Source organism: Chiloscyllium punctatum, chromosome 46 (genome assembly GCF_047496795.1).
Source record: "Chiloscyllium punctatum isolate Juve2018m chromosome 46, sChiPun1.3, whole genome shotgun sequence".
In the NCBI taxonomy this organism is placed as follows: domain Eukaryota; kingdom Metazoa; phylum Chordata; class Chondrichthyes; order Orectolobiformes; family Hemiscylliidae; genus Chiloscyllium; species Chiloscyllium punctatum.
In genome coordinates this window covers 58,539,382-58,564,459 of record NC_092784.1, presented here as the reverse complement: position 1 = coordinate 58,564,459, position 25,078 = coordinate 58,539,382, and the positions used below count along the sequence as shown (strand labels likewise).

At 48.9% G+C, this 25,078-nt stretch overlaps 1 protein-coding gene across 2 annotated transcripts in view; it reads left to right on the top strand.

Annotated features, from left to right (window-relative positions):
* The window catches only part of LOC140468149 (ras GTPase-activating protein nGAP-like), a 94,012-nt gene that overhangs the window by 44,515 nt on the left and 24,419 nt on the right, over positions 1-25,078 (top strand). For both annotated transcript variants that reach the window (XM_072564354.1, XM_072564355.1), the window contains 5 exons: positions 11,193-11,281; positions 14,576-14,646; positions 18,736-18,880; positions 20,499-20,597; positions 23,124-23,672. In XM_072564354.1, coding sequence (XP_072420455.1) covers positions 11,193-11,281; positions 14,576-14,646; positions 18,736-18,880; positions 20,499-20,597; positions 23,124-23,672 — 953 coding nt within the window. The remainder of the gene's footprint in view (positions 1-11,192; positions 11,282-14,575; positions 14,647-18,735; positions 18,881-20,498; positions 20,598-23,123; positions 23,673-25,078) is intronic.

Sequence of the window (25,078 nt, the reverse complement as noted above, 5' to 3'; positions counted from 1 at the left end):
TGGCTCTGCAGGCATGTTGTGTGTTATTAGTGCACACAGCAACGTCTGAGAAAGAAACGTGTGAGACTGAGGGGGAGGGCGCCTTTCTGAGGTAAAAGGTTGTTGCATTTGCTCGTGTGCCTGGAGGCAGTGCCACTTCAGCCTGCAAACTGGTGGCAGTGTTTCCATCGGAGGGGAACGTGAAGACTGCAGATGCTGGAGTTCAACGTTGAGAGGGTGGTGCTGGAAAAGCACAGCAGGTCAGGCAGCATAGAGTCAGAGAGATGTACAGCAGGGAAACAGACCCTTCGGTCCAACCCGTCCATGCCAACCAGATATCCCAACCCAATCTAGTCCCACCTGCCAGCACCTGGCCCATATCCCTCCAAACCTTTCCTATTCATATACCCATCCAAATGCCTCTTAAATGTTGTAATTGTACCAGCCTCCACCACTTCCTCTGGCAGCTCATTCCATACACGTACCACCCTCAGCGTGAAAAAGTTGCCTCTTTTATATCTTTCCCCTCTCACCCTAAACCTATGCCCCTCTAGCTCTGGATTCCCCCACCCCAGGGAAAAGACTTTGTCTATTTATCCTATCCATGCCCCTCATAATTTTGTAAACCTCTATAATGTCACCCCTCAGCCTCCGACGCTCCAGGGCAAACAGCCCCAGCCTGTTCAGCCTCTCCCTGTAGCTCAGATCCTCCAACCCTGGCAACATCCTTGTAAATCTTAGAATCAACATTTTGGGCAAAAGCCCTTCATCAGGAATGAGGCTATGAGCTGAGGGGGTGGTGAAACCCCTCCATTATTAGATTAGATTCCCTACAGTGTGGAAACAGGCCCTTCGGCCCAACAGGTCCACACTGGCCCTCCAATATGTAACCAACCCAGACCCATTTCCCTCTGACTAATCCACCTAACACTATGGGCAATTTAGCATGGCCAATTCACCTGGCCTGCACATCTTTGGACTGTGGGAGGAAACTGGAGCACCCGGAGGAAACCCACACAGACATGGGGAGAATGTATAAACTCCACACAGACAGACGCCCGAGGCCGGAATTGAACTCATGTCCCTGGCGCTGTGAGGCAACAGGGCTAATCATTGAGGCACCGCGCTGCCCTTAATTATGAAGGGCCTCCTAGCAAACTAAGACGATTTCACGGTAAACAGGAAGCAGGAGTCTTTTCCCCGAATGTCGTCAGGGATGGGAGGTCCACATAGTCTGGCTGGAGAAGCTGCAGTTGTCCTGCTCAGAGCAAAGGAGTTTGACATAAAATTGGATGGGTCCAGGAAGGGTTTACAGGGATGTGAGCCAGCTGCTGACAAGTGGGACAAGATTAATTTCAGATATTTGGTTGGCTCTGTTTCCATGCTGTACAGCTCTATGACTCTGTTAGACTGAGGTGCACTAGAGTGTAGATTAGAGTGGTGCTGGAAAAGCACAGCAGGTCAGGCAGCATCCGAGGAGCAGGAAAATTGATGTTTCAGGCTTGCTTGAAAGGTTGAATTCCCTACTCCTCGGATGCTGCCTGACCTGCTGTGCTTTTCCAGCACCACTCTAATCTTGAGTCTAATCTCCAGCATCTGCAGTCCTCCCTTCTGCCTAGTTGATCTGTGCACAAGAGTGTGCCAGGCTTATGTGAGGTAGACAAAGAAAAGGTGTCCCCATGCGCTGACCAGGAAACTCGGATTTCGTGGTGAGTAATATGGGGTGGGTGGGTGTGATGTGAAGACATCTTCTTGTTGATATCATGAGTAACAATGACCATCTCTACAAGGACGGTGGGATCAGAGGCGATCAATCTTTCTCAAAGGAATAGACGTGCAGGGGTAGAGCATGGGAATAGACCAAGCTGGATTGCTCAACAAAGGGCTATCATCGACTTGAAGGGCTGCATGGCCTCTATCTGTGCCGTAATTATAACTTATAACTCTAACCGGATTCTGTATAAACTGTGGTATGGCCTGCAAATTAAAGCCAAGTACTGGGAAGTGGGATGAGTGGAGATAGGTTGGTGCAGTCTTAATGGGTCTCTTCAGTGCTGTGTGGCGGGAGGGGCAATTTATTTTACACAGAGAGCAGTTTGTGCGTGGAATGAACTTCCTGAGGAAGTGTTGGATGTGGGTAAAGTTACAACGTTTAAAAGCCATTTGGATAAGTCCATGAATAGGAAAGGTTTGGAGGGATATGGGGCCAGGAGCAGGCAGGTGGGACTGGTTTAGTTTGGGATTATGATCGGCACGGACTGGTTGGACCGATGGGTACGTTTCCATGACTCTATGACTTTATTTCTCCAGTAAAATGCAATAAGTGGAGGATAGCTACCTTAGACAATCTCAGGCCCAAATAGCAGTGCAGACTCCCATAATGACTGAGAGGAGAATTGTCTGGTCTGCTCTCAATGTGTAGCACTTTGTCTACTCCCAAGAGCCAGTTGGTGAGCTAGGTATAATTTTTGCACACCTTTATAAATATTTACTTACAGAATCACACATGACAAGCATGTGCCTCTTCACCCACCGACCACAGTTTCAGCCCGTGTCTATTTTAGGGGCACAATCAAAACTTCAGTTGATACCCACCACCCTTTGACAGCACAACTGAGAACTCTGTTAACTTTGAAGGTGTGGTTTCAAATCGGTCTGTCGGATTGAGCACAACTAACTAAACTGGCATTTCATCATGGTACTGGAACAGCAACTTACAGACTGGCCAAGGAGCTAGATCAAAGACTAAAACACTTAGTAGAAGGCTCACGCCACTCCATCCACTCCACCCAAGAATTCCTGAAGACAATCAAAGACACCAAGAGAGAAGAGGATGAAATAATGGTGTCCTTTGATGTAACAGCCCTGTTCATATCCATCAACATCAACCTGGCCAAGGAAACACTGACTACACTATTAGAAGAACCAAAGACACATATACCAAACACCACCAACCTCATCAGCAAGGACAATATCGTCAAGCTAGTGGACCTATGCCTTACCACCCACTTCACCTTCAATAACAAGACCTACAGACAAACCAACGGATCATCCATGGGATCTCCGATATTAGGGTTCTTAGCAGAGGCGGTAATGCAGAGACTCAAACAAACAGCTCTGCCAACCATCCAACTCAAACTCTGGGCCCACTACGTGGATGACACTGTTGTCATCACTAAACGAAACAAATTCGAGGAAACTTTCAAGACCATCAATAATACCCTCACTGGCATAAAATTCACTAAAGAGGAACTCAATAAAAAACTGCCATTCTTCGATGTCACAGAGTGAACAGCCAATGGGGGAACTTCAAACCAGTGTCTACAGGAAAACAATAAATACGGACCAAATCCTGAAGCCATCATCCCAACATCCACAAATGGAGCTGCATCAGAACATTATTTCAATGAGTCAACACACACTGCAGCACTGAGGAACTTCGCAGAGCAGAGAAAAATCACTGATAGTGTATTCAAAAAGAATGCGTACCCAGTGAACACAGTCCGCCGATTTCTTAGTGACAAACCCAAACGAGCAGACAAAACACATCCAGAGACCCTAACTACTCTCCCATACATCAAAGACATCTCAGAAATGACCGCCAGACTACTCAAACCCACCAACACACTAAAACCACAGCTAATGAACTTGGAAGACCCTATACAGACAACAAGCAAAACGAATGTCACTTACAAAATACCATGCAAGAACTGTAACAAACATTACATCGGAAAAACAGGCAGAAAACTGGCCACCAGGATATATGGACACCAACTAGCCACAAAACAACATGATCCTCTCTCACTAGTATCCTCACATACGGATGAGGAAGGACACACTTCGACTGGGACAACACATCCATCCTAGGATAAACCAAACAGAGACACGTACGAGGATTCCTAGAAGCATGGCATTCCAACTGGACCTCTACCAACAAACACATTGACTTGGACCCCATCTACCATCCCCTGAGGAAAAGAACAGGAAATGGCATCACCACAGGAAATGAAATAATCAACCCAAAGAAACCCAAACATGTAAATAGCGGGCAGGAACCATCAGCAGCGCTTCGCCTGAGGCCCACTGAAGATGTTACCTAGTATGGTGACGAAATGTCTGGAAATGAATCTTCCAGCTCAGCGAGCAAACCTACATCCAGAACCTCAACCTGAGCTACAAATCTTCTCAAAACCCGCTACGTTGGAAGAATTTAACAGCAAATAGTGACATTCAATCGGGTACATCCGGGGAGTCCCAAAATGGGGGTCGTGACCCCAGGTGGAGTTAGAACAACGGGGCACCTGCTCCAAAAGACAAGCCCCGTACTTCCACAGAGTCCATCCTCACTTCTTCCCCACCACTCTCCCTGTTTTCTTTAACATCCCCCTCTGACCTCTACCTCACTTACAGTAGGTCACACACTTCAATCCTCACCATTGTGTCACTGTGGGACGACGTTTTGAGAAGTCTGCTTCACACCCACCTGAGAACAGACAGAGCTGTGCTTTAGCATCTCATTAGGAGGACAGCGCCCACGGCAGTGCAGCACTCCCTCGGTACTGCACCGAGAATGCCAGCCTGGAATATGAGCTTCATGTGGGACCTGTGTCCTTCTGAGGGATGAAGATCCCAACTGGAGGCATCACTGATGTGGATAGAGGATTGGCTGACTGGCAGAAGGCATAGAGTGGGGATAAGGGAATCTTTTTCAGGATGGCAGCTGGTGACTGGTGGAGACTCAGAGGGGCCCGTGTGGGACCACAACTATTCATATTCCCACACTAAACGGTCTGGACAAGGGAACTGAGGGCATTGTTACTGAGTTTGCAGATGACCCACGATATATGGAGGGACAGACAGCGTTGAGGAAATGGGGGAGGCTGCAGATGGACTTGGACAGGCTGGGAGAGTGGACAAAAAAGTGGGAGATGGAATACAGTGTGGGAAAATGTGAGATTATACGCTTTAGTAAGAAGAATAGAGGCGTAGACTATTTTATAAATGGGGAAAGGCTTCAGAAATCTGAAGCACACAAGGACTGAGGAGTCCTAGCTTAGGGTTTTCTGAAGGTGGACGTGCAGGTTCAGTGGACTGTTAAGAAGGTCAATACCGATGCATTGTTCGCATACATTTCAGGAGAGTTAGAATACAAGAACAGGGATGTACTGCTGAGGCTGGATAACGCTCTGGTCAGACCGCATTGGGAATATTGTGAACAGTTTTGTACCTTGTATCTAAGAAAGGATGAGCTGGCATTGGAGAGGGTCCAGAGGAAGTTTGCAAGAATTCTGGGTATGAAGGGCTTGCAGTATAAGGAGAGGTTCAGGACTCTGGGTCTGTACTCCATAGAGTTTAGAAGGATGAGGGAGATCTGACTGATACTTATAGAATACTGAGAGGCCTGGATAGAGAAGACATGGAGAAGATATTCCCACGAGTGGGAGAGACTAGGACCCGGGGGCACAGCCTCAGGGTGAAAGGACGACCCTTTAGAACTGAGATGAGGAGGAATTTCTTCAGCCAGAGTGGGGGGAGTCTTGGGAACTCATTGCCCCAGAGAGCTGTGGAGGCCAAGTCACTGAGTGTGTTTAAGACAGAGACAGACAGGTTCTTGATCAGTATGGGGATCAAGGGTTATGGGGAGAAGGCAGGAGAACGGGATTGAAAAGTATCTCGGCCATGATCAAATAGCAGGCAGAGTCAACAGGGTGAATGACCTAAATCTGCTCCTACATCGTATGGTGTTCTGGTCTCCCTAATGAGCTGAAGGTTGTCTAACCAATCATTTGAGGCAATGGGAATGGTGCAAGGGCTTGCAAATGCTGAATGCTTGATTGTTACTGAGGCTGGTGTTTCCCTGCATTTTGAGATTAACTGGAAGCTCAGTCAGTTGATTTAATCACTCACCATTTCCTCCCCACTGTATCTATCAGCACACGTGGTAACCTCTTTGAGATTGTATCTACAAGACATGATTGACTTCACCTCAGCAAAATTCATTTGCAGCAGCATCTGCTAAAAAGCACTGATGTGTTTTTTTTTCTGATGGACTCCTCTGCTGTCACCTGGTTTTGGAATAGGATAGAGTGCCCGGGCGCCTCACAGTGGGCACAACTCAGATTACCAAGCCCACCACCCAGAATCATACCGAGTCTACAGCTCGGAAACTTGCCGTTCAGCCCATCTAATTCAGTGTTGGTGCTCCTCGTAAACCTTCACCCACTCAACTTCATCTCATCCTGGTGAAACACAACATCCCCAGCTTGATAATAATCGGGCCATGTATTGTAGTGAGAGCTTATTAAATGTCTTCTCTCTGCCTCTGAACCAACCAATGATCTAGCAACATGGGACTGCCTTGCTGTTTTTGGGAAACCTCTATATCGAAGGAAGGATGTGCTGGCCTTGGAGGGGGGGTCCAGAGGAGGTTTACAAGAGTGATGCCGGGGATGAAGGGCTTGTCGTATGAGGAGCGGTTGAGGACTCTGGATCTATACTTGATGGAGTTCAGAAGGGTGAGGGGGAATCTGATTGTAACTTACAGAATCCTGAGAGGATAGTGTGGACGTGGAGAAGATGTTTCCACCAGTACCAGAGACTAGGACCCGGGGGCACAGCCTCAGGGTGAAGGGATGACCCTTTAGAACTGAGAGGAGGGGGGAATTTCCTCAGCCAGAGGGTGGGGAATCTCGGGAACTCATTACCACAGAGAGCTGTGGAGGCCAAGTCATTGAGTGTGTATAAGACAGAGACAGACAGGTTCCTGATTAATAAGGGGATCAAGGGTTACTGTGAGAAGGCAGGAGAGTGGGGTTGAGAAACATGTCAGCCAGGATTGAACATTGCAGTTGTACTGAACATTGGTGAGGCCACCTTTAGATACTCTATACAATTCTAGTCACCCTGCTTTGCGAAGGGTATTATTACATTGGAGAGGGTTAAGAAAAGTTTTACCAGGACGTTGTCTGGAATGGAGGGTTTGAGTTATAAGGAGAGGCTGGATAGGCTGGGAGTTATTTTCACTGGAGTGCAGGAGGTTGAAGAGTGATGTTATAGAGGTTTAGAAAACCATGAGGGGAATGGATAAAATGAATAGCAAAGGCCTTTTCCCTAGGGTGGGGATTCAAAACTAGAGGGCATAGGTTTAAGGTGAGAGGGGCCAAGATTTAAAAGGGACCTAAGGGACAGCTTTTTCATCCAGAGGGTGGTTTGTGTGTGGAATGAGCTGCCAGAGGAAGTGGTAGATGAAGATACAGTTATAACGTTTAAAAGGCATTTGGATAGGGACATGAATAGGAAAGGTTAATAAGGGTATGAGCAAAACACATGCAAATGGCACGAGTTTAGTTTGGGAAACTTGGTCGGCATGGATGGGATAGACTGAAGAGTCTGTTTCCATGCTGTATGACTCTATGACTCTCTGAATGACGGAACAGACCTGATGGGTTGAATGGCCCAATTCTGCTCCTATATATTGCAGTATGCTTGGAATGAGGTCTGTGAGTGATTTTTAAAAATGTAGATCGAAAAGGAGTCATTTGTGGGGGTGTGTTAGCTTGCTCTGTCAAAGAGATGGAACAGGCACAATGGGAGGATGGGTAACTGTGTCTCAGTGAGACCAGATAATGAGACATTGTGGGCGGCACGGTGGCACAGTGGTTAGCACTGCTGCCTCACAGTGCCAGAGACCCGGGTTCGATTCCCGCCTCAGGCGACTGACTGTGTGGAGTTTGCACATTCTCCCCGTGTCTGTGTGGGTTTCCTCCGGGTGCTCCGGTTTCCTCCCACAGTCCAAAGATGTGCAGGTCAGGTGAATTGGCCATGCTAAATTGCCCATAGTGTTAGGTAAGGGGTAGATGTAGATGTAGGGGTATGGGTGGGTTACGCTTCGGCGGGGCGGTGTGGACTTGTTGGGCCGAAGGGCCTGTTTCCACACTGTAAGTAATCTAATCTAATGACATTCTTGCAGATAAATCTCTTGCTGGCCAATCCTGCCTGGCCAATCACCACTTGGTTAAAAAGTGGGACTGATTGCTTTCGTGGACTGTGTTGGAAGGGCTGTCTTTCTGAATTTTAGATTTCTCTATTCTCTAATTTATTCCCACGGGGCTGGACTTTTTATTTCTTTACTTTTCTATTTTATCTTTCTGAAGAACTCGTCCTGAAGGATCTGTACCTTGTACCTAAGATGGCGCCTTAAGTGGTGATGTGTGAACTTCACACTGTAATCATGTGATAATAAAGCCTCAGCTCAGTTGGCCATTGACGTGACCCGCCTGACTTTCTGAGCACTGGCTACCTCCCCACAGGGAGGGGCTGGGCCAATCCCATCCTGGAAAGGTTCCCGTATGCTCTGTTCCCATTCCGTAACCCGCTCGTGGCTTCAGCCAAAAAGGGAGTGGGGGGGTGGGGGGGTGGGTGGGGGCGAGAGCTGGGAATTCCCGGGTGCGCTCACCCTCCACCTCGCTATCGATTTTGAAGACCGTGCAGGATCTGTACGTTGGACACCCATCAACCCATCTCCCAGAAGGCAGCACGTTAACCCATCCACGAGATCAGAAACCTCTGTTGACCCTGTGCGCGGGCTGCAGTTCGGAGGAATGGGAATGTTGGGAGAACATAGAACTGTACAACACAGGAACGGGTCGTTCAGCCCACAGTGCTGTGCCCAACGTGATGCCAAATTAAACTAACCCTTTCTGTCTGCCCTGGGTATGTACCCCTTCCATTCCTTGCATATTCATGCACTTATCCAAAAGTCCTGTTAAAATGTCAATATTAAATGTGAAAGCAAGGCAGATGTTCTGCCCCCTGAGTCAGCTCACATCCTGCTGACCCCATCAGCTGTATCTTTGTTACCATCAGCCCTGGCTGCTCTATGACACTCCATTCTCCAACTCCCACTCTCTACAAACCCATTTCTCGTTCCATATCCCCACTGCCTGTGCCCAGACTTGGGCACCCTCTGGTCCCTCTATCTCCCCCCTGCTCACTGTCCAATACTCTAATGTTGGTCAAACAGTTCTGGATTTTTCAGATGATCACCTCTTTTTCAGGTCCCACCCTGTCCTTATCCCTCCTTCTCTCTGGAGGTCTCCCAGTCCTTCTGAGCTCACACTGTTCCCCTATTCCTGGCCTTCCCCAGCAGTCCTGACGTGACTCCCTCCTGAATGCTCACTCTTCCCCTCTGAGATGCTTCAAGAACCCACCTCGCCGACCAAGAGTTTGGTCACCCGCCCAAATTGTAGTCTTACCTCCAAATTTTATTCGAAGGAAGTGAGTCAGGACATCGTGTTGCACCAGTGGTGCTTTGGAAATGCAGGTTGTTGATGCTATCTGGCTCTGTAACCATTGAGAAACCAGTTTGGCTGTCTTCCACTGACCTAGACCAGCAGCAGAGTGTAAACAGGAAGCACTGACCACATCTCGCGAGTGTATCCCTACCACAGGCTGCCTGCAGTATGCAGGGTGGGGGTGAGGAGTGAAACACAGGCACTGTTCGCCAGGCATCTCTGTGACATTTTCACTGACCTTGGCCATTCCAGGAGATTCAGGAGCAAACAGACAGTGTGCCTTAAGGACAGTTACATGACAACAGCACATGTCCCAGAATAGAAATAACTGCCTTCCATCACTCTCTATACCCTCCTAGTCCCTACCCTGATCTCTATCTCTGTAATCTCCTCCAGCCCCTACACCCCCTCCCTATCTCTGTAATCTCCTCCAGCCCCTACACTCCCTCCCTATCTCTGTCTCCTCCTCCAGCCCCTATACCCCCTCCCTATCTCTGAAATCTCCTCCAGCCTCCTACACCTCCTTCCTATCTCTGTCCACTCTTCTAGCCCCTACACCCCCTCCCTATCTCTGTAATCCCCTCCAGCCCCCATACCCCCTCCCTATTTCTGTCCCCTCCTCCAGCCCCCACACCCCCTCCCTATTTCTGTCCCCTCCTCCAGCCCCTACACACCCTCCCTATCTCTGTCCACTCCACCAGCTCCTGCACCCCCTCCCTATCTCTGTCCACTCCATCGCTCCCTATCTCTGTAACCTCCTCCAGCCCCTACACACCCTCCCTATCTCTGTCCACTCCATCGCTCCCTATCTCTGTAACCTCCTCCAGCCCCTACACCCCCTCCCTATCTCTGTAACTCTCTCCAGCCCCTACACCCCCTCCCTATCTCTGTAACCTCCTCCAGCCCCTGTACCCCCTCCCTATCTCTGTAACCTCCTCCAGCCCCAACACCCCCTCCCTATCTCTGTAACCTCCTCCAGCCCCTACACCCCCTCCCTATCTCTGTAACTCTCTCCAGCCCCTACACCCCCTCCCTATCTCTGTAACCTCCTCCAGCCCCTGTACCCCCTCCCTATCTCTGTAACCTCCTCCAGCCCCAACACCCCCTCCCTATCTCTGTAACCTCCTCCAGCCCCCACACCCCCTCCCTATCTCTGTAACTCTCTCCAGCCCCAACACCCCCTCCCTATCTCTGTAACCTCCTCCAGCCCCCACACCCCCTCCCTATTTCTGTCCCCTCCTCCAGCTCCTGCACCCCCTCCCTATCTCTGTAACTCTCTCCAGCCCCAACACCCCCTCCCTATCTCTGTAACCTCCACCAGCCCCTACACCCCCTCCCTTTCTCTGTCACCCCATTCAGCCCCTACACCCCCTCCCTATCTCTGTCTCCTCCTCCATCCCCTACACCCTCTCCCTATCTCTGTAACCCCCTACAGCCCCTACACCCCCTCCATATCGCTGTCACCTCCTCCATCACCACCCCTCTGCCCTCCTCCAGGCTGGCAATCCTCTGCATGTCCCATGTTAATCTACTCCGTCCTCGGCTGACTGGTCCCCCAGCCGCCATCCCTCCCTCTCCACCTTGAACGCCCCCCCGCTCTGAGCACTCTGTGAGTGGGGTCGTGGAGGTCAGGGGTGTGCTGGAGATGGAGGAGTGTTGATGTCTGTGTAGATTGTCTGGTTGGACGTGGTCGGGGGTGGGGGGAGGGGGGGGGGATGTTTTTTAAACTGAGGCACAACTGGAGGGAAAATGCCAAGCGAGTCAGTGGGCACTTGGATTGTGGGTGAATCGGTGTGGACGGGGATTTGCAGATCCTCCCTGCTGCTTCAGGGCTTTGGAGGGGTCCATGCCACAGGAAGAGCTGATCAAAGTTAACCTCAACCAGGGTTCCTCTTGACCCTAGTCTGTCTCTTCCCTTAGACTCTGTACCTGGCAAAAGGAGCCCAGCTTCTGTGAGGAAATTGGAACGGGCAGGAGGCACTGGCGAGGGCCCAGTGAACAACGTGAAGGTAAGTTGCTTCGAGCTATTCCGCACTGGGTGCCATCGCGAGTGGACACCTTCTTCCTTTGGTGTTTGTTTTGTGTTGATTTGTATTGCTCGTTTCTGGTTGCTATGGAGCACGGACACCCCAGGAGACTGATTGAGTTTAAACCAGCTCTCTGTTAGCGTTATCCCCAGTCCTCTGCCCCGTCTCCTGTTAATCCTCCCCCTTGCAAAATCTGTATCCAATTCCCTTTTGACAATAACCATTCCCCTGCCCCTTCAGGCAGTAGGTTTCAGATCCTAACAAACCTCTGAACATCCAGAATCTGCTGGTCATCTCTCCTCCTGTTCTTTTAGCCAGTGATTGGGGGTGGCACGGTGGCTCAGTGGTTAGCACTGCTGCCTCACAGGTCCAGGGTTCGATTCCCGGCTCGGGGACTATCTACGTGGTGCCTGTATGTTCTCCCTGTGTCTGTGTGAGTTTCCTCTGGGTGCTTTTGTTTCCTCCCATGATCCAAAGATGTGCAGGTTAGGGTGAGTTTGCTGTGCTAAATTGCCCTATAATGTTCAGGGATGTGTCGGTTCGGTGCATTAGTCAGGGGTGGATGTAGGGGAATGGGTCTGGGTGGGGTTACTCTTTGGAGGGCTTTTTGATTCCCGACAGTGTGGAAATAGGCCCTTCAGCCCAACTGATCCATACTGACCCTCCGAAGAGTAACCCACCCAGACCTATTTCCCTCTAACTATTGCACCTACCACTACGGGCAATTTAGCATGGCCAATCCACTCTGACCTGCACATCTTTGGACTGTGGGAGGAAACCGGAGCACCCAGAGGAAACCCACGTAGACACGGGGAGAATGTGCAAACTCCACACAGGCAGTTGCCCGAGGTTGGAATCGAACCTGGGACCCTGGTGCTGTGAGGCAGCAGTGCTAACCACTGAGGCACCGAAGGGCCTGTTTTTACATTGTAGGGATTCGACTGATTGAATCCTCCAGTTGCGAACCCTCCAGATGATTTCCCTCGATTCTCTCGAACGAAAGCCCGTGCTAATTTTGACCGCCCCTTTTCAACTTCCTCTGCACCCTCCCAGTTCTCAGGACACCACCCTCAGCTTCTCCATTCTGGCTGCCTGAAACTGAAGTTCCTCATCTCGCATTTGGCTTTTCCTTTAAGAATGTATCAAGAGTTCCTGCCCACAACTAAACATCAGACTCAATGTCTCAAACGTATGGAGAAACCACTACCTCTTTGACTCTTTACTCAGAGATTAGTAGGGGCCTGCAACAGGAGTAGATTCGTCAACTTTACAGGGCATTTAAATGGTCATTGGATAGGCATATGGATGAGATTGGATAGTGTAGGTTAGATGGGCTTCAGATTGGTGTCCTAGGTCGGCGCAACATCGAGGGCCGAAGGGCCTGTACTGTGCTGGAATGTTCTATGTTCTATGTCCAAGCTCAGGGTTTCTAATTTTTCTTTGGAAAGAAATGCTTCCGCAGGCTGTGGGTGTCACTGACATGGCTGGAGTTAGTCACTCCTTCCTAGCTGTCCCCTGAGAAAGTGGCAGTGAGCTGCCTTCTTGAACCACTGCCCTCCTGGGATGTAGGAACAAAACACAGAGTGCTATTAGGGAACAAGTTCCAGGATTTTGACCCAGAGATGGTGAGGGAAGAACAAGCTATTCCCAAATCCGAATGGTACGTGGTTTGGAGGGAACAATACAGGGTCTGGTGTATTCATGTCTCTGCTGCTGTTGTCCTCTTGGTGGTAGTGGCTGAGGGTTTGGAATGTACTGGGCCCACATTCCAGATCCCCTGGTCTGACATAACTCCCATTAACATGGTCTTGGGGAAATATAGTCTCTTAAATTGATCTTATCTACACTCACTCACTCACTCGCTCACTTATTCACTCACTCACTCACACTTACTCACACACACTCACCCAGACATACAGACACACACACACACACACTCTCATTCACAGATTCTCACACACACTCTCAAACACACACTTACACACACACTCACTCTCTTATACACCCACTCACATGCACATACACACATTCTCACACACACATACATAAACTCACACACACAAATATACACACAGACTTGCACAAACACACACACATACAGACACACCCTCTCTCACACGCATGCATACACACACACATACTCACACACACTCTCACACGCACACTTGCATCCTTTAGTGATATCTTATCAGAAGTACTAGAATCATAACTCTGGTGTTCTCACTGCCGTTCGTAGTTATTACAGCAAGGCAGTACAGATTTCTGTGGGTTATAAAGTTGTTTTTTAGTTAAGTTGTGCTGCTCGTACACGAAGCCACTTCCTGTTTTATTGTCGATTAATCGATTTTGGTGGAAAGTACACAATTTGACTCCAACCCTCAGTAATGATGAACAGACTTGTAAGAGTGCAAGAGGGGCCCTTAAACCTAATACCAACCCGCTGTGCCCACCTCACTGTTCACCAGCTGCTCCAAATAAATCCAGGTGTGTGCAAGTGTGTCACAACGATTATAGTTAGTAAGTGAAGTCGCCATAGTCCCAGAGGACCCTGGGGCTGCTCTGTCATTAGAGAGAGATGGCTGGTGTTAGTTTAACCCAAGGGCCACGTCTCAGGTGAGGGGAGAGATTGAGAAGGAGAATCCTTCATAGTAACCTTGGCCGGTGTTGGAATTGAACCCTCGCTGTTGGCGTCAGTCTACATTGCAAATCAACCATTGAAGCTAACTCCCTCCCCCCACTCCCCCCCCAACACCACTTCCCACAAATAGGCCACATTTAAGGAGATAATCAATGCAAAAATAAAAATGCTGGCGATTAATCCAGGGGGGGGGTTCACCAATGTTAGAAGAAATCATAACCTTCTCCTGAAGCATGAACGACTCTTTAAGTCAGGAGGACGAACACTGCCTCCCCTTGGCCACCTTACAGATATCAACACATCCCAACAGCGCCCCCATAAAAAGATTTATGCACTCCCCAGGTGCCAGAAAACACTACCAGACTCTTTATCTCTCGCTCTCTCACTTACTTTCTTTCTCCTCTTTCACCCTTTTGTCTTCCTCTTTCTCCTTCTGTCTCTCCTCCTTTCTCTTTTCCCCCTCTCGCCCTCAGAGGGTTCCGGAAGTCCCTGCTCTCTGAGTCGGCATTACCTCCCTTCCCCACCCTGTTCCATTCATCACCGCAGTGTGTGAAAGACTGAAGGCTGTCTGTTGCTCTCGGAGGGGTGTGTGCTCAGCCCAGCCCTCGCGGAATTAACGCTCTTCACTCCTGTTCCAGAATCTGATCATTCGAAGATTGCGAAGGAAGAATCAAAATCAACCAGAAACACCACAGTTTCCAAATGACAGGTAGGGTGAAGGGACCTTATAGCGACTTAATATCATTGATGAACACTCCAAAATCAGGTTTGGGATGGGTTGGAGATGGAGACACCTCCCTTTCAAACACTGAAACCTGGTCTAATTTGTGAACCACACTTTGCAATCCAATAAACGTGACTTCCTTAAACTTTCTCTGAGCAGAGTTGTCATCTACCTATATATAGGTGAAATGTAACACCTGGCATTGGGAGTTAAACTCTTCCCCTGAGATTTTCCTTCAGCCCTTACTATACCGTTCTGTAATGCCACATTTATTGCTCTTTAAGAGATTTTTAGGATCCCTACAGTGTGGAAACAGGCCCTTCGGCCCACCAAGTCCACACCGACCCTCCAAAGAGTAACCCACCCAGGCCCATTTCCCTCTGACTAATGCACCTAACACTACGGGCAATTTAGCATGGCCAATCCACTCTAACCTAGACATCTTTGGACTGTGGGAGGAAACCGGACCACCCAGAGGAAGCCCACACAGACATGGGGAAGAATGTGCAAACTCCACACAGACAGTCACCCGAGGCTAGAATCGAACCGGGTGCTTGGTGCTGTGAGGCAGCACTGCTAACCACTGAACCACCATGCCGCCCATTGGGGATCAGAGGAAAAGTAGGCCATTTGGCCCCTCTAGCCTGTTCTGCCATTTGATAAGATCATGGCTGATCTGACTGTGGTCTTGACTCCTCATTCCCGTCAGTTGTCCCCCCCCCCCACCCCAACAACAGTAACCTTTGACACCCTCGTCAATCAAACGTCTGTCTAACTTGGGGTTGGATATATTCGATAAGTCCCACTACGGGACGGAATTCTATAGTCTGGTCTCTGAGGGAAGGAATTTCTCCTTCGCCCCACCGAGAATTTTCAGCAGTGGTCTCCCCCCATTCTGGAATCCCCCTGGTAGTGGGGGATATACTTTTGTAACAGACACGGTTTGAAACACTCTCTCAGTTGGAGATCATTTGTTGACTTCCCTACACTGGCCAGAGGTAATGAGCATTTGACAGTGTGACCGAGTCAGGTATGTGCACCGTAGCATGGTGTGGCGATATAGTTAATTGGCAGGACCGTCTGGGTAACTGGCCTGGATTTTAGCAGCTGGTTTAAAGGAAGCTTGCCTTTATGAATCCTCCAGTGAGGCTCCTGCCGAGGTGTGAGTGATCTCGAGTTGCTCAATGATTTGCGCCACTCAACCATGAGCCTGGTGAAAATGGAGCTCACCCCGACCCTCTCCAAGAATTGCTACACTTGAACATCGATTTTGCGCTCAACCCATGACAGAAATCAAGGTCTGGAGTTGAATAACCTCAAAATAACATACTTTGTATTTTGTTCAAAAGACACACAATTTGTAGTCATGGTCAGTCAAAATAGCATTTTACAAATTCCTAACAAAAACATAAGAACAAAAGAGGCCCTTCGGCCCTCTAAGCCTGGGCTAATCATTATGCCCCAACTAAACTAAAAAAACTGCCCTTATTCGGTCCATATCCCCCTAATCCCTCCCTATTAATGTAACCATCCAAGTGCCTCTTAAATGTCTCCAATGTGCCTGATTCCCCCACCTCTTTTGACAGTGCGTTCCAGGCCCCTACCACTCTCCGTGTGAAAACCTTCCCTCGCACATCTCCCCTTAAATGTTCCCGCTCTCACCTTGAACCTATACTCCCTTGTAATTGAAACTTCAACCCTGGGAAACAGCCTCTGACAATCCATCCAGTCATCATTGTCTAGTCCTCTATCAGGTCTCTGCCCAGCCACCGTCTTTCCAGTGAAAACAATCCTGGTCTTTTTAACCCTTCCCCACAGCCAATGCCCTTGAGACCAGGCAACGTCCTGGTGAACCTTCTCTGCACTCTCTTCGAAACTTCCAACATCCTTCTGGTGGTACCTTTTGAACGATAGTTACATTTCTGCAACATCACTCCGAAACGGAACATTTTAAACCACAGAGCCTCATTAGAGTCATAGAGTCATAGAGATGTACAGCATGGAAAGAGACCCTTCGGTCCAACCCGTCCATGCCGGCCAGATATCCCAACCCAATCTAGTCCCACCTGCCAGCACACGGCCCATATCCCTCCAAACCCTTCATATTCATAAACCCACCATGGATCCTCATTCCTACGCGGTAAACTGTTAGAGATTTGAAAAATATTTTCTTACTTTTCCTTCTGTCTGTTTTCTCTCTCACTCTCAATCCAATCTTTCTAGCGCCATTTGCACCTAATTCAATTCTAATCCCTCCCATTTCCTTCTGGTCTAATATTTGGTTGGTCACATTGCTAAATTTTGTTAGTTATTTTTTAAAGTTGAGAAAAGCAGCTCGTGGATATTAATTATCCTTCAGCACAAAAAAAAGAGACAAACTGTGACCCTACGGCATAGGTTAGGAGCTAGGAAACTGAGCAAGTCAATAAACTTGGTTCTGAGGAAGGGTGACTGGACCCGGAACATTGCCTCTGGTTTCTCTTTCCATCGATGCTGTCAGAGTCGCTGCGTTTTTCCAGCAACCTCTGATTTTGTTGTTGGTGTCAATAACCTTCCTTCACAGAATTGTCTGCCTTTCTTTCTAGAGTCAAAAGGTGTGGCGCTGAAAAGCATAGGCGGTCAGGTGGCATCCGAGCAGCAGGAGAGTCGATGTTTCGGATATAGGCCCTTCATCAGGAACTTCCTCCTTAAACACTGCAGCCTATTCGCTGTCGGGACACATTCCTGATGAAGGGCTTATGCTCAAAACGTCAATTCTCCTGCTCCTCAGATGCTGCCTGCGCGGCTGTGCTTTTCCAGCACCAGACGTTTTGACTCTGATCTCCAGCATCTGCAGTCCTCACTTTCTCCCAGTTAATTATGTCACACACACACACACACACACACACACACACACACACACAGAAACACACACACAGACGTGTACACACTCACGCGCACGCTCACACATGCGGACACACACAGAGAAACACACGCACACAGACGTGCACACACTCGCGCACACACTCACACATGCGCACACACACAGAGAAACACACCCACAGACGTGCACACACTCGCGCACATACACACACACTCATGCATGCGCGCACACACGCATACAAACGCACGCGCACACACAAACACACGTGCACGCACATACACAAACACTCACGTGCACACACAAACACATACACACACACGCACACTCGCACACTCACACACTCACGCACACAGGCACACATACACTATCTCTCTCACACACACACACACACACTCACTAACTGGCCCAGATTCTCTGAGCACCCTGTTTCTTTATTATTGCCTGATTTATTTACAAAAAAAAATCATTCAGAGGTTGTGGAATTTATTGTCAAGGCCAGCATTTATTGATCTTCCCCAATTTCTGTTGAGATCTTCCTCCTTAAACACTGCAGCCTATTTGCTGGAGGGCCAGCCACAGTGCTGTTGGTGAGAGAGTTCCAGGATATGGCCCCCGAGACACTGGTGATGTAGTTCCAAGACAGGATGGCGAGTGGCTTGGACGGTCCTTGCTGGTGTGGGTGTGCCTCGTAGATGGGGGACAGGCTTTGAGGAGCCAGGGGGAGAGTGACTCACTGCAAGGTTCCTAGTGTCTGACCTGCTATTGTAGCCTCTGTATTGATACGGCTGGCCCAGCTCAGTTTATGGTCAGGAAGATAGCCTGTTGGTTCCATTGTTAAGCAAGATCCCAGATGTCATAGAGACGGGTACAGTTACAACATTTAAAAGACGTTTGGACAGGTAGAGGGATAGGAAAGGTTTAGAGGGATATGGGCCAAACCCAGGTAAATGGGACTAGTTAAGTTCGGAAACGTGGTCAGCATGGACAGGCTGGGCCAAATGGTCTTTTTCCACCCTGTGTGACTCTATGTCCCATTGCCCTCATCGTTCTGTTACCAGCGTGTCTACATGCAAAGTATTTTGAGTTGAAAGGCACATTAAATATCATACAGTTACAAGTTATACCATGAGATGCTGAGTGATAAATAGTGCTAATTGTCCACTCACTGATTGTCAGTGATTCTGACCCAGCTTCTTCCTGCTCTTTCCTAGTGGACGGAGCTTGACTGGCGCTGGCTCCTATGAATCCTTGACTGGATCCTTAAACCCGATCGAAACTCTCGATCTGTCTAACGAGACAAATGTAATAATCAGGCCACTCCACAGCAGTATCCTGGGAGAGAGATACTGCTTTGAGGTAATGGAGTGTGTGTGTGTGTGTGTGTGTGTCTGTATGTGTGTCTGTGAGTGTATGTGTGTCTCTCTGTGTCTGTGTCTGTTTCTGTATGTGTATGTATGTGTGTCTGTGTCTGTGTCTGTGTGTCTGTGTGTGTGTATGTGTCTGAGTGTGTGTCTGTGTGTGTGCCTGTGTATATGTCTGTGTATGTTTGTCTGTGTGTGTGTATGTGTCTGAGTGTGTGTCTGTGTATATGTCTGTGTATGTTTATCTGTGTGTGTATCTGTGTGTGTGTCTGTGTGTGTATGTGTCTGTGTATGTTTGTCTGTGTGTGTATCTGTGTGTGTGTGTCTGTGTGTGTGTATGTGTGTCTCTGTATGTGTGTGTCTGTGTATGTTTGTCTGTGTATGTTTGTCTGTGTGTGTATGTATCTGTGTGTGTATATGTGTGTCTCTGTATGTGTGTGTCTGTGTTTGTGTGTCTGTGTTTGTGTGTCTGTGTATGTTTGTCTGTGTGTGTGTATCTGTGTGTATATGTGTGTCTCTGTGTGTGTCTGTGTATGTTTGTCTGTGTGTGTGTATCTGTGTGTATATGTGTGTCTCTGTGTGTGTCTGTGTATGTTTGTCTGTGTGTGTGAGTGTGTGTATCTGTGTGTGTGTATGTGTGTCTCTGTGTCTGTGTGTGTGTATGTCTGTCTCTGTATGTGAGTGTCTGTGTGTGTGTCTGTGTATGTGTCTGTGTGTGTGTGTATGTCTGTCTCTGTATGTTTGTGTCTGTGTATGTGTCTGTGTGTGTGTCTGTGTCTGTGTGTGAGTGTATGTGTTGGAGTGTGCGTGTATGTTTATCTGTGTGTGTGAGTGTGTGTATCTGTGTGTGTCTGTGTGTGTGTCTGTGTATGTTTGTCTGTGTGTGTGAGTGTGTGTATCTGTGTGTGTGTATGTGTGTCTCTGTGTCTGTGTCTGTGTATGTCTGTCTCTGTATGTGTGTGTCTGTGTGTGTCTGTGTCTGTGTCTGTGTGTGTATATGTCTGTCTCTGTATGTGTGTGTCTGTGTATGTGTCTGTGTCTGTGTGTGAGTGTATGTGTTGGAGTGTGCGTGTCTGTGTGTATGTCTGTGTATGTTTGTCTGTGTGTGTGTATGTGTGTCTGTATGTGTGTGTGTGTCTGTCTATGTATGTTTGTCTGTGTGTGTGTTTGTGTGTGTGTGTCTGTGTGTGTGTATATGTGTCTGTGTGTGTATGTATGTGTGCCTGTATGTCAGTGTGTCTGTCTGTGTATGTTTGTCTGTGAGTCTGTCTGTGTCTGTGTGCCTGTATGTGTGTGTGTGTGTGTCTGTGTATGTTTGTCTCTCTGTGTGTGTGTCTGTGTGTCTGTCTGTGTCTGTGTGCCTGTGTATGTGTGTGTGTGTGTATGTATGTGTGCCTGTATGTGTGTGTGTGTGTCTGTGTGTCTGTGTATGTTTGTCTCTGTGTGTGTGTGTCTGTGTGTGTGTGTGCCTGTGTCTGTGTGTGTGTGTGTGTGTGGAGTCGAGTTGCTTGTTTGTTCTTGGGACTGAAGTTCGATTTCTCAGGAGTCATTTATTCCCAGCAAGGTCCCATGAGCCATTGACCAGTCTGACACTCGAACTCTCGGTCTTTCAGGTGATTAATTCCAGAGGGAGTCGCTGTTTTGGCTGCACATCTGCAGCTGAGAGAGACAAATGGATAGAGAATCTTCTTCGAACAGTCCAGCCCAACAAGGTAGGAGACAGTGGCTTGCTCTGGGCAGGTGGGAGGGTGTGGGGGGGCAATGGGCTCAGTTACAAGCAACAGGACTGAAACCCTGTCCGTGCTACTCCAGTAAAACTCAGCTCAGAGCTACCTTCCCAGGGCATTGGCTGGAAGAACTACAAATATATGTGCATGTGGGTTAGGAGCACCTGGAGGCCATTCAGCCCTTTGAGACTGCTCCACCATGCAATAAGAACATGGCTGACCTGTTTGTGTTCCAAATTCCACATTCCCAACACACTCCCCCCCCCCCCCCCCCCCCCCCGAATAGCCTTCAAATCCCCCCAACCAAACCAGAGCTTGTCTCCTCAACCTTAAACACACTCTGTAGCAGAGCGCACCAACACCACACGCCCCTCTGCCCGAAAGAATGGTTTTGATTGGTTTGAATGGTCTAGGTAAAAGCAATGACTGCAGATGCTGGAAACTAGATTCTGGATGAGAGAGGTGCTGGAAAAGCTCAGCAGGTCAGGCAGCAACCCTGCTCCTTGGTTTGAATGGTTACCAATCTTGAGCCTTCCATGTTCTCAATTGTCCAGGTTTTGCTTTTTATTTTTTTATTATGGGATGTGGGCATCCCTGGCTGGTCCCAGCGTTTATTGCCCATCCCTAGTTGCCCCTGGAGAGGGTGGTAGTGAGCTACCTTCTTGAACCGCTGCAGTTGATGTCCTCGTCATATTATCGCTGGACTGGGCCAGGTCATGTTCTGTGGAGTTGGGATTCAATCCCCCCTCGACAGATGGTGGAATCTGAAGTCAATAAAAAAATCTGAAATTAAGACTCTAATGATGACCAACTGCTGGGGAAAAACCCCATCTGGTTCACTACGTCCTTTAGGGAAGGAAACAGTCATCCATACCCAGTCTGGCCTACACGTGACTCCAGACCCACAGCAGTGTGGTTGATTCTTAATGCACTCTGGGCAATTAGGGATGGGCGATAAATACTGGCCCAGCCAGTGACAGTCTCATCCCATGGGTGATTCTTTTTAACATGACCCACAATGCCCTTAGGGTGGGAGTTCCAGGACATTGACCCAGTGACACTGAAGGAACAGTGGTATGTTTCTAAGTCAGGATGGTGAGGGGCTTGGAGGGGAACCTTCAGCGGGTGGTAATCCCACGTATCTGGTGTTTCTAGATGAACATGGTCATGGGTTTGGAAGGTGCTGACTAAGGAGTCTTGGTGAGTTTCTGCAGTGCATCTTGTAGATGGTACACACCGCTGCTACTGAACATTGGTGGGGGAGACAGTGGATGTTTGTGGGTGTGGGGCCAATCAAGCGGCTGCTTTGTCCTGGATGGTGTTGAGCTTCTTGAGTGATGCTGGAGCTGCCCCCATCCAGACAAATAGGGAGTATTCCATCACCCTCCTGAGTTGTACCTTGTAGATGGTGGACAGGCTTTGGGGAGTCAGGAGGGGAGCTACTCACTGCAGGATTCCTAGCCTCTGACCTGCTCTTGTAACCACTCTGTCATCCATCAATCATTGTGACTCAGATGGTCTGAGCAGAATCCCTTTATTTAATTGCTTTCTGATTCCCTGAACCATTGGGAAATATAAAATGTAATGAACCAATATCCAAGTCTATTAGATATTTACTAAGTGCGTTGCTGCAATGAGACACTACCTAGTGCAGGGGAGTCAGAAATTACAGTCGGTCAATAGAAATAGCCCAACGGAGAATTCGGGAGAAAGGTTTTAATTCAGAGAGCAGTGAGAATGTGCATTGTGCTCCCACAGTTTGAGGTTGAAGGGTCAGCCATAGAGTCATACAGCATGGAAGCAGACCCTTCGGTCCAACTAGGGTCATGCTGAACATAATCCCAAACATGGCGAAAGTGGGGACTGCAGATGCTGGAGATTAGAGTCAAGATTAGAGTGGTGCTGGAAAAGCGCAGCAGGTCAGGCAGCATCCGAGGAGCAGGAGAATAGATGTTTCAGGCAAAAACCCTGATTCCTGATGTAAGGCTTATGCCCGAAACGTTGATTTTCCTGCTCCTCGGATGCTTCCTGACCTGCTGTGCTTTTCCAGCACCACTCTAATCGACAATCCTAACTAAACTAGTCCCACCTGCCTGCTCCTGGCCTGTAACCCTCCAAACCTTTCCTATTCATGAACTTATCCAAATGTCTTTTAAATATTGTAACTGTATCCACATCCACCACTTCCTCAGGAAGTTCATTCCACACATGAACCACCCCCTGTGTAAATAAGAATGTGGCTAAGCCCCAGGGAGAATGGATTGATGGATTTGTTGGTGCAGTGAGATGGGGTGAGGAGGCTTCCTGTGAGACAGTAGGTCCAGCATGATCTGGACAACATGATCATGAATGGCCTGAACCATCTATATGATTCCATGAATAGACTGTCACCGGATGATGACCATTGGCTGTGAGGTGCTGCTGGATGCCCCGTGGTTGGGAAGGGTGCTACCTAAATGCAGTCTCTCTCTGTCTCTCTCTGGATTGTAACCTGTTGCCTTGCTGTTGCAGGATAACTGCGAGAGGGTGGAGAACATGCTGAGCCTCTGGGTGAATGAAGCCAAGGACCTGACCCCCAAGAAGAGGTACTTCTGTGAGCTGCATCTCGACGGCTCGCTGTACGCCCGCACTACCAGCAAGCTCAGCCAGGAGGCGCTCTTCTGGGGCGAGCACTTTGAGTTCGGCAGCCTGCCCCCGACAAAGGAGGTCACCTTGCACCTCTTCCGGGATGACGACAAGAAGAGGAAGGAGATGAGTGCCCTCGGCTCGGTCACCATCCCCCTGAGCGAGGTGACAGGGCGCCAACATGTGGAGAAATGGTACAACGTCAACGCGCCCCCCCTGAACAAGGGCAAGCTCAATGTGCCCACCATTCGGATTAACCTGCGGTACCAGAACATCAAGGTGTTGCCGATGATACACTACAAGGAGTTTGCCGAGTACCTCATCTGTAACTACACCACCCTGTGCTCTGTGCTCGAGCCGGCTCTCAAAGTGAAGGATAAGGAAGAGGTGGCCTCTGCCCTGGTTCACGTCCTACAGAGCGTCGGGAAAGCCAAGGTACGAGTCGTAGGGTCCCAACGGAGGCCATTCGGTCCATCGTATCCACACTGACCCTCCAAACAGCATCTCACCCAGACCTCCCCTATCCCCGCATTTACCCATCCCTGGGCACACTATGGGCCAATCCACCCGAACTCACGTGTCTTTGTGACTGTGGGAGGAAACTAGAGCACACCCACGCAGGCACGGGGAGAATGTGCAAACCCCACACAGACTGTCGCCCGAGGTTGGGATCAAATCCAGCTCCCTGGCGCTGTGAGGTAGCAGTGCTAACCACTGAGCTGCCCACAACAATTTGGTAACCTTCCACAACTCTGCCTAGGATCCTGCCAGGCCTTGGGCAGAGTGGACTGGAATGCTGGCTGGAATATCTCAATGTAACTGCACCATCGGAAGACCTGCCCCCCTCCATGAGCTGCTTGTTCACTCAGGCAGCTCCCTGGTTTGGTTCGTACAGTGGACTGATGCCAACAGTACCAGCTCAATCCACGTGCTCACTGAGGGCACTGCACGCCTTGCCTGAGATATGCTTAACCCATTGCCAGTCCTCTCTCTCTCTCTCTCTCTCTCTCTCTATCTCTCTCTCACACACCCTCTCTCTCTCTTTCTCTCTCTCTCTCTCACCCTCTCTTTCTTTCTCTCTCTCTCTCCCTCGCTTTCTTTCTCTGTCTCTCTCACCCTGTCTCCCTTGCTCTCTTTCTCTCTCTCTCTCTCTCTCTCTCTCTCCAAGATCTCTTTGTTCATCAACACTCCCTAGGACCTTACCATTAAGTGTATAAGTCTTGCCCTGATTTGCTTCATTTGGAGGGCTAGTTTATAAACAATAGGCCAAATGGCCTTCTTTTGTGCTGTACCGTTCTATAATCACATGAGACCCATTTCCCACACAGTCTGCACTCTACAAATGAGACTTGATTGGTGAGGAAAATTTTCACAGAGTTGCCTAGATTCTAGCCAAACCAGTTTCATTCCCCTGCAGCAAGAATCTGAGCTCAGTTTGATCCCTGGGCCAAGTGATGGAGTGAGAGCTTCCTGACTTGCTGTATCACCAGGTTCCTCCCTCCCACTGACCTCATTCTGGGGCTAGCTGACTCTGCATCTTGACTCGAAACGTTAGCTCACTCTCTCTCTCCAGGGATGCTGCCAGACCCGCTGAGATCTCTAGCATTTGTTATTCTCAGAACAGATTCCAGCATCTACAGTAATTTGCTTTGTCCTCATTCTGGGAGCTGGTTGGAACTTTGGATTCAAATTTTGTCTAAATCACAGAGATCCAGAGCCCTGATTGTGTTTGAGATTTACACTCACGGTTTGGGGAATTGGATAGAAAGCAATTGGCTCAGAGACACTGAATGTTGGTGTTAAACTGAGCACCAATCGTATGTCCAAGCCTTTCTCGGTAA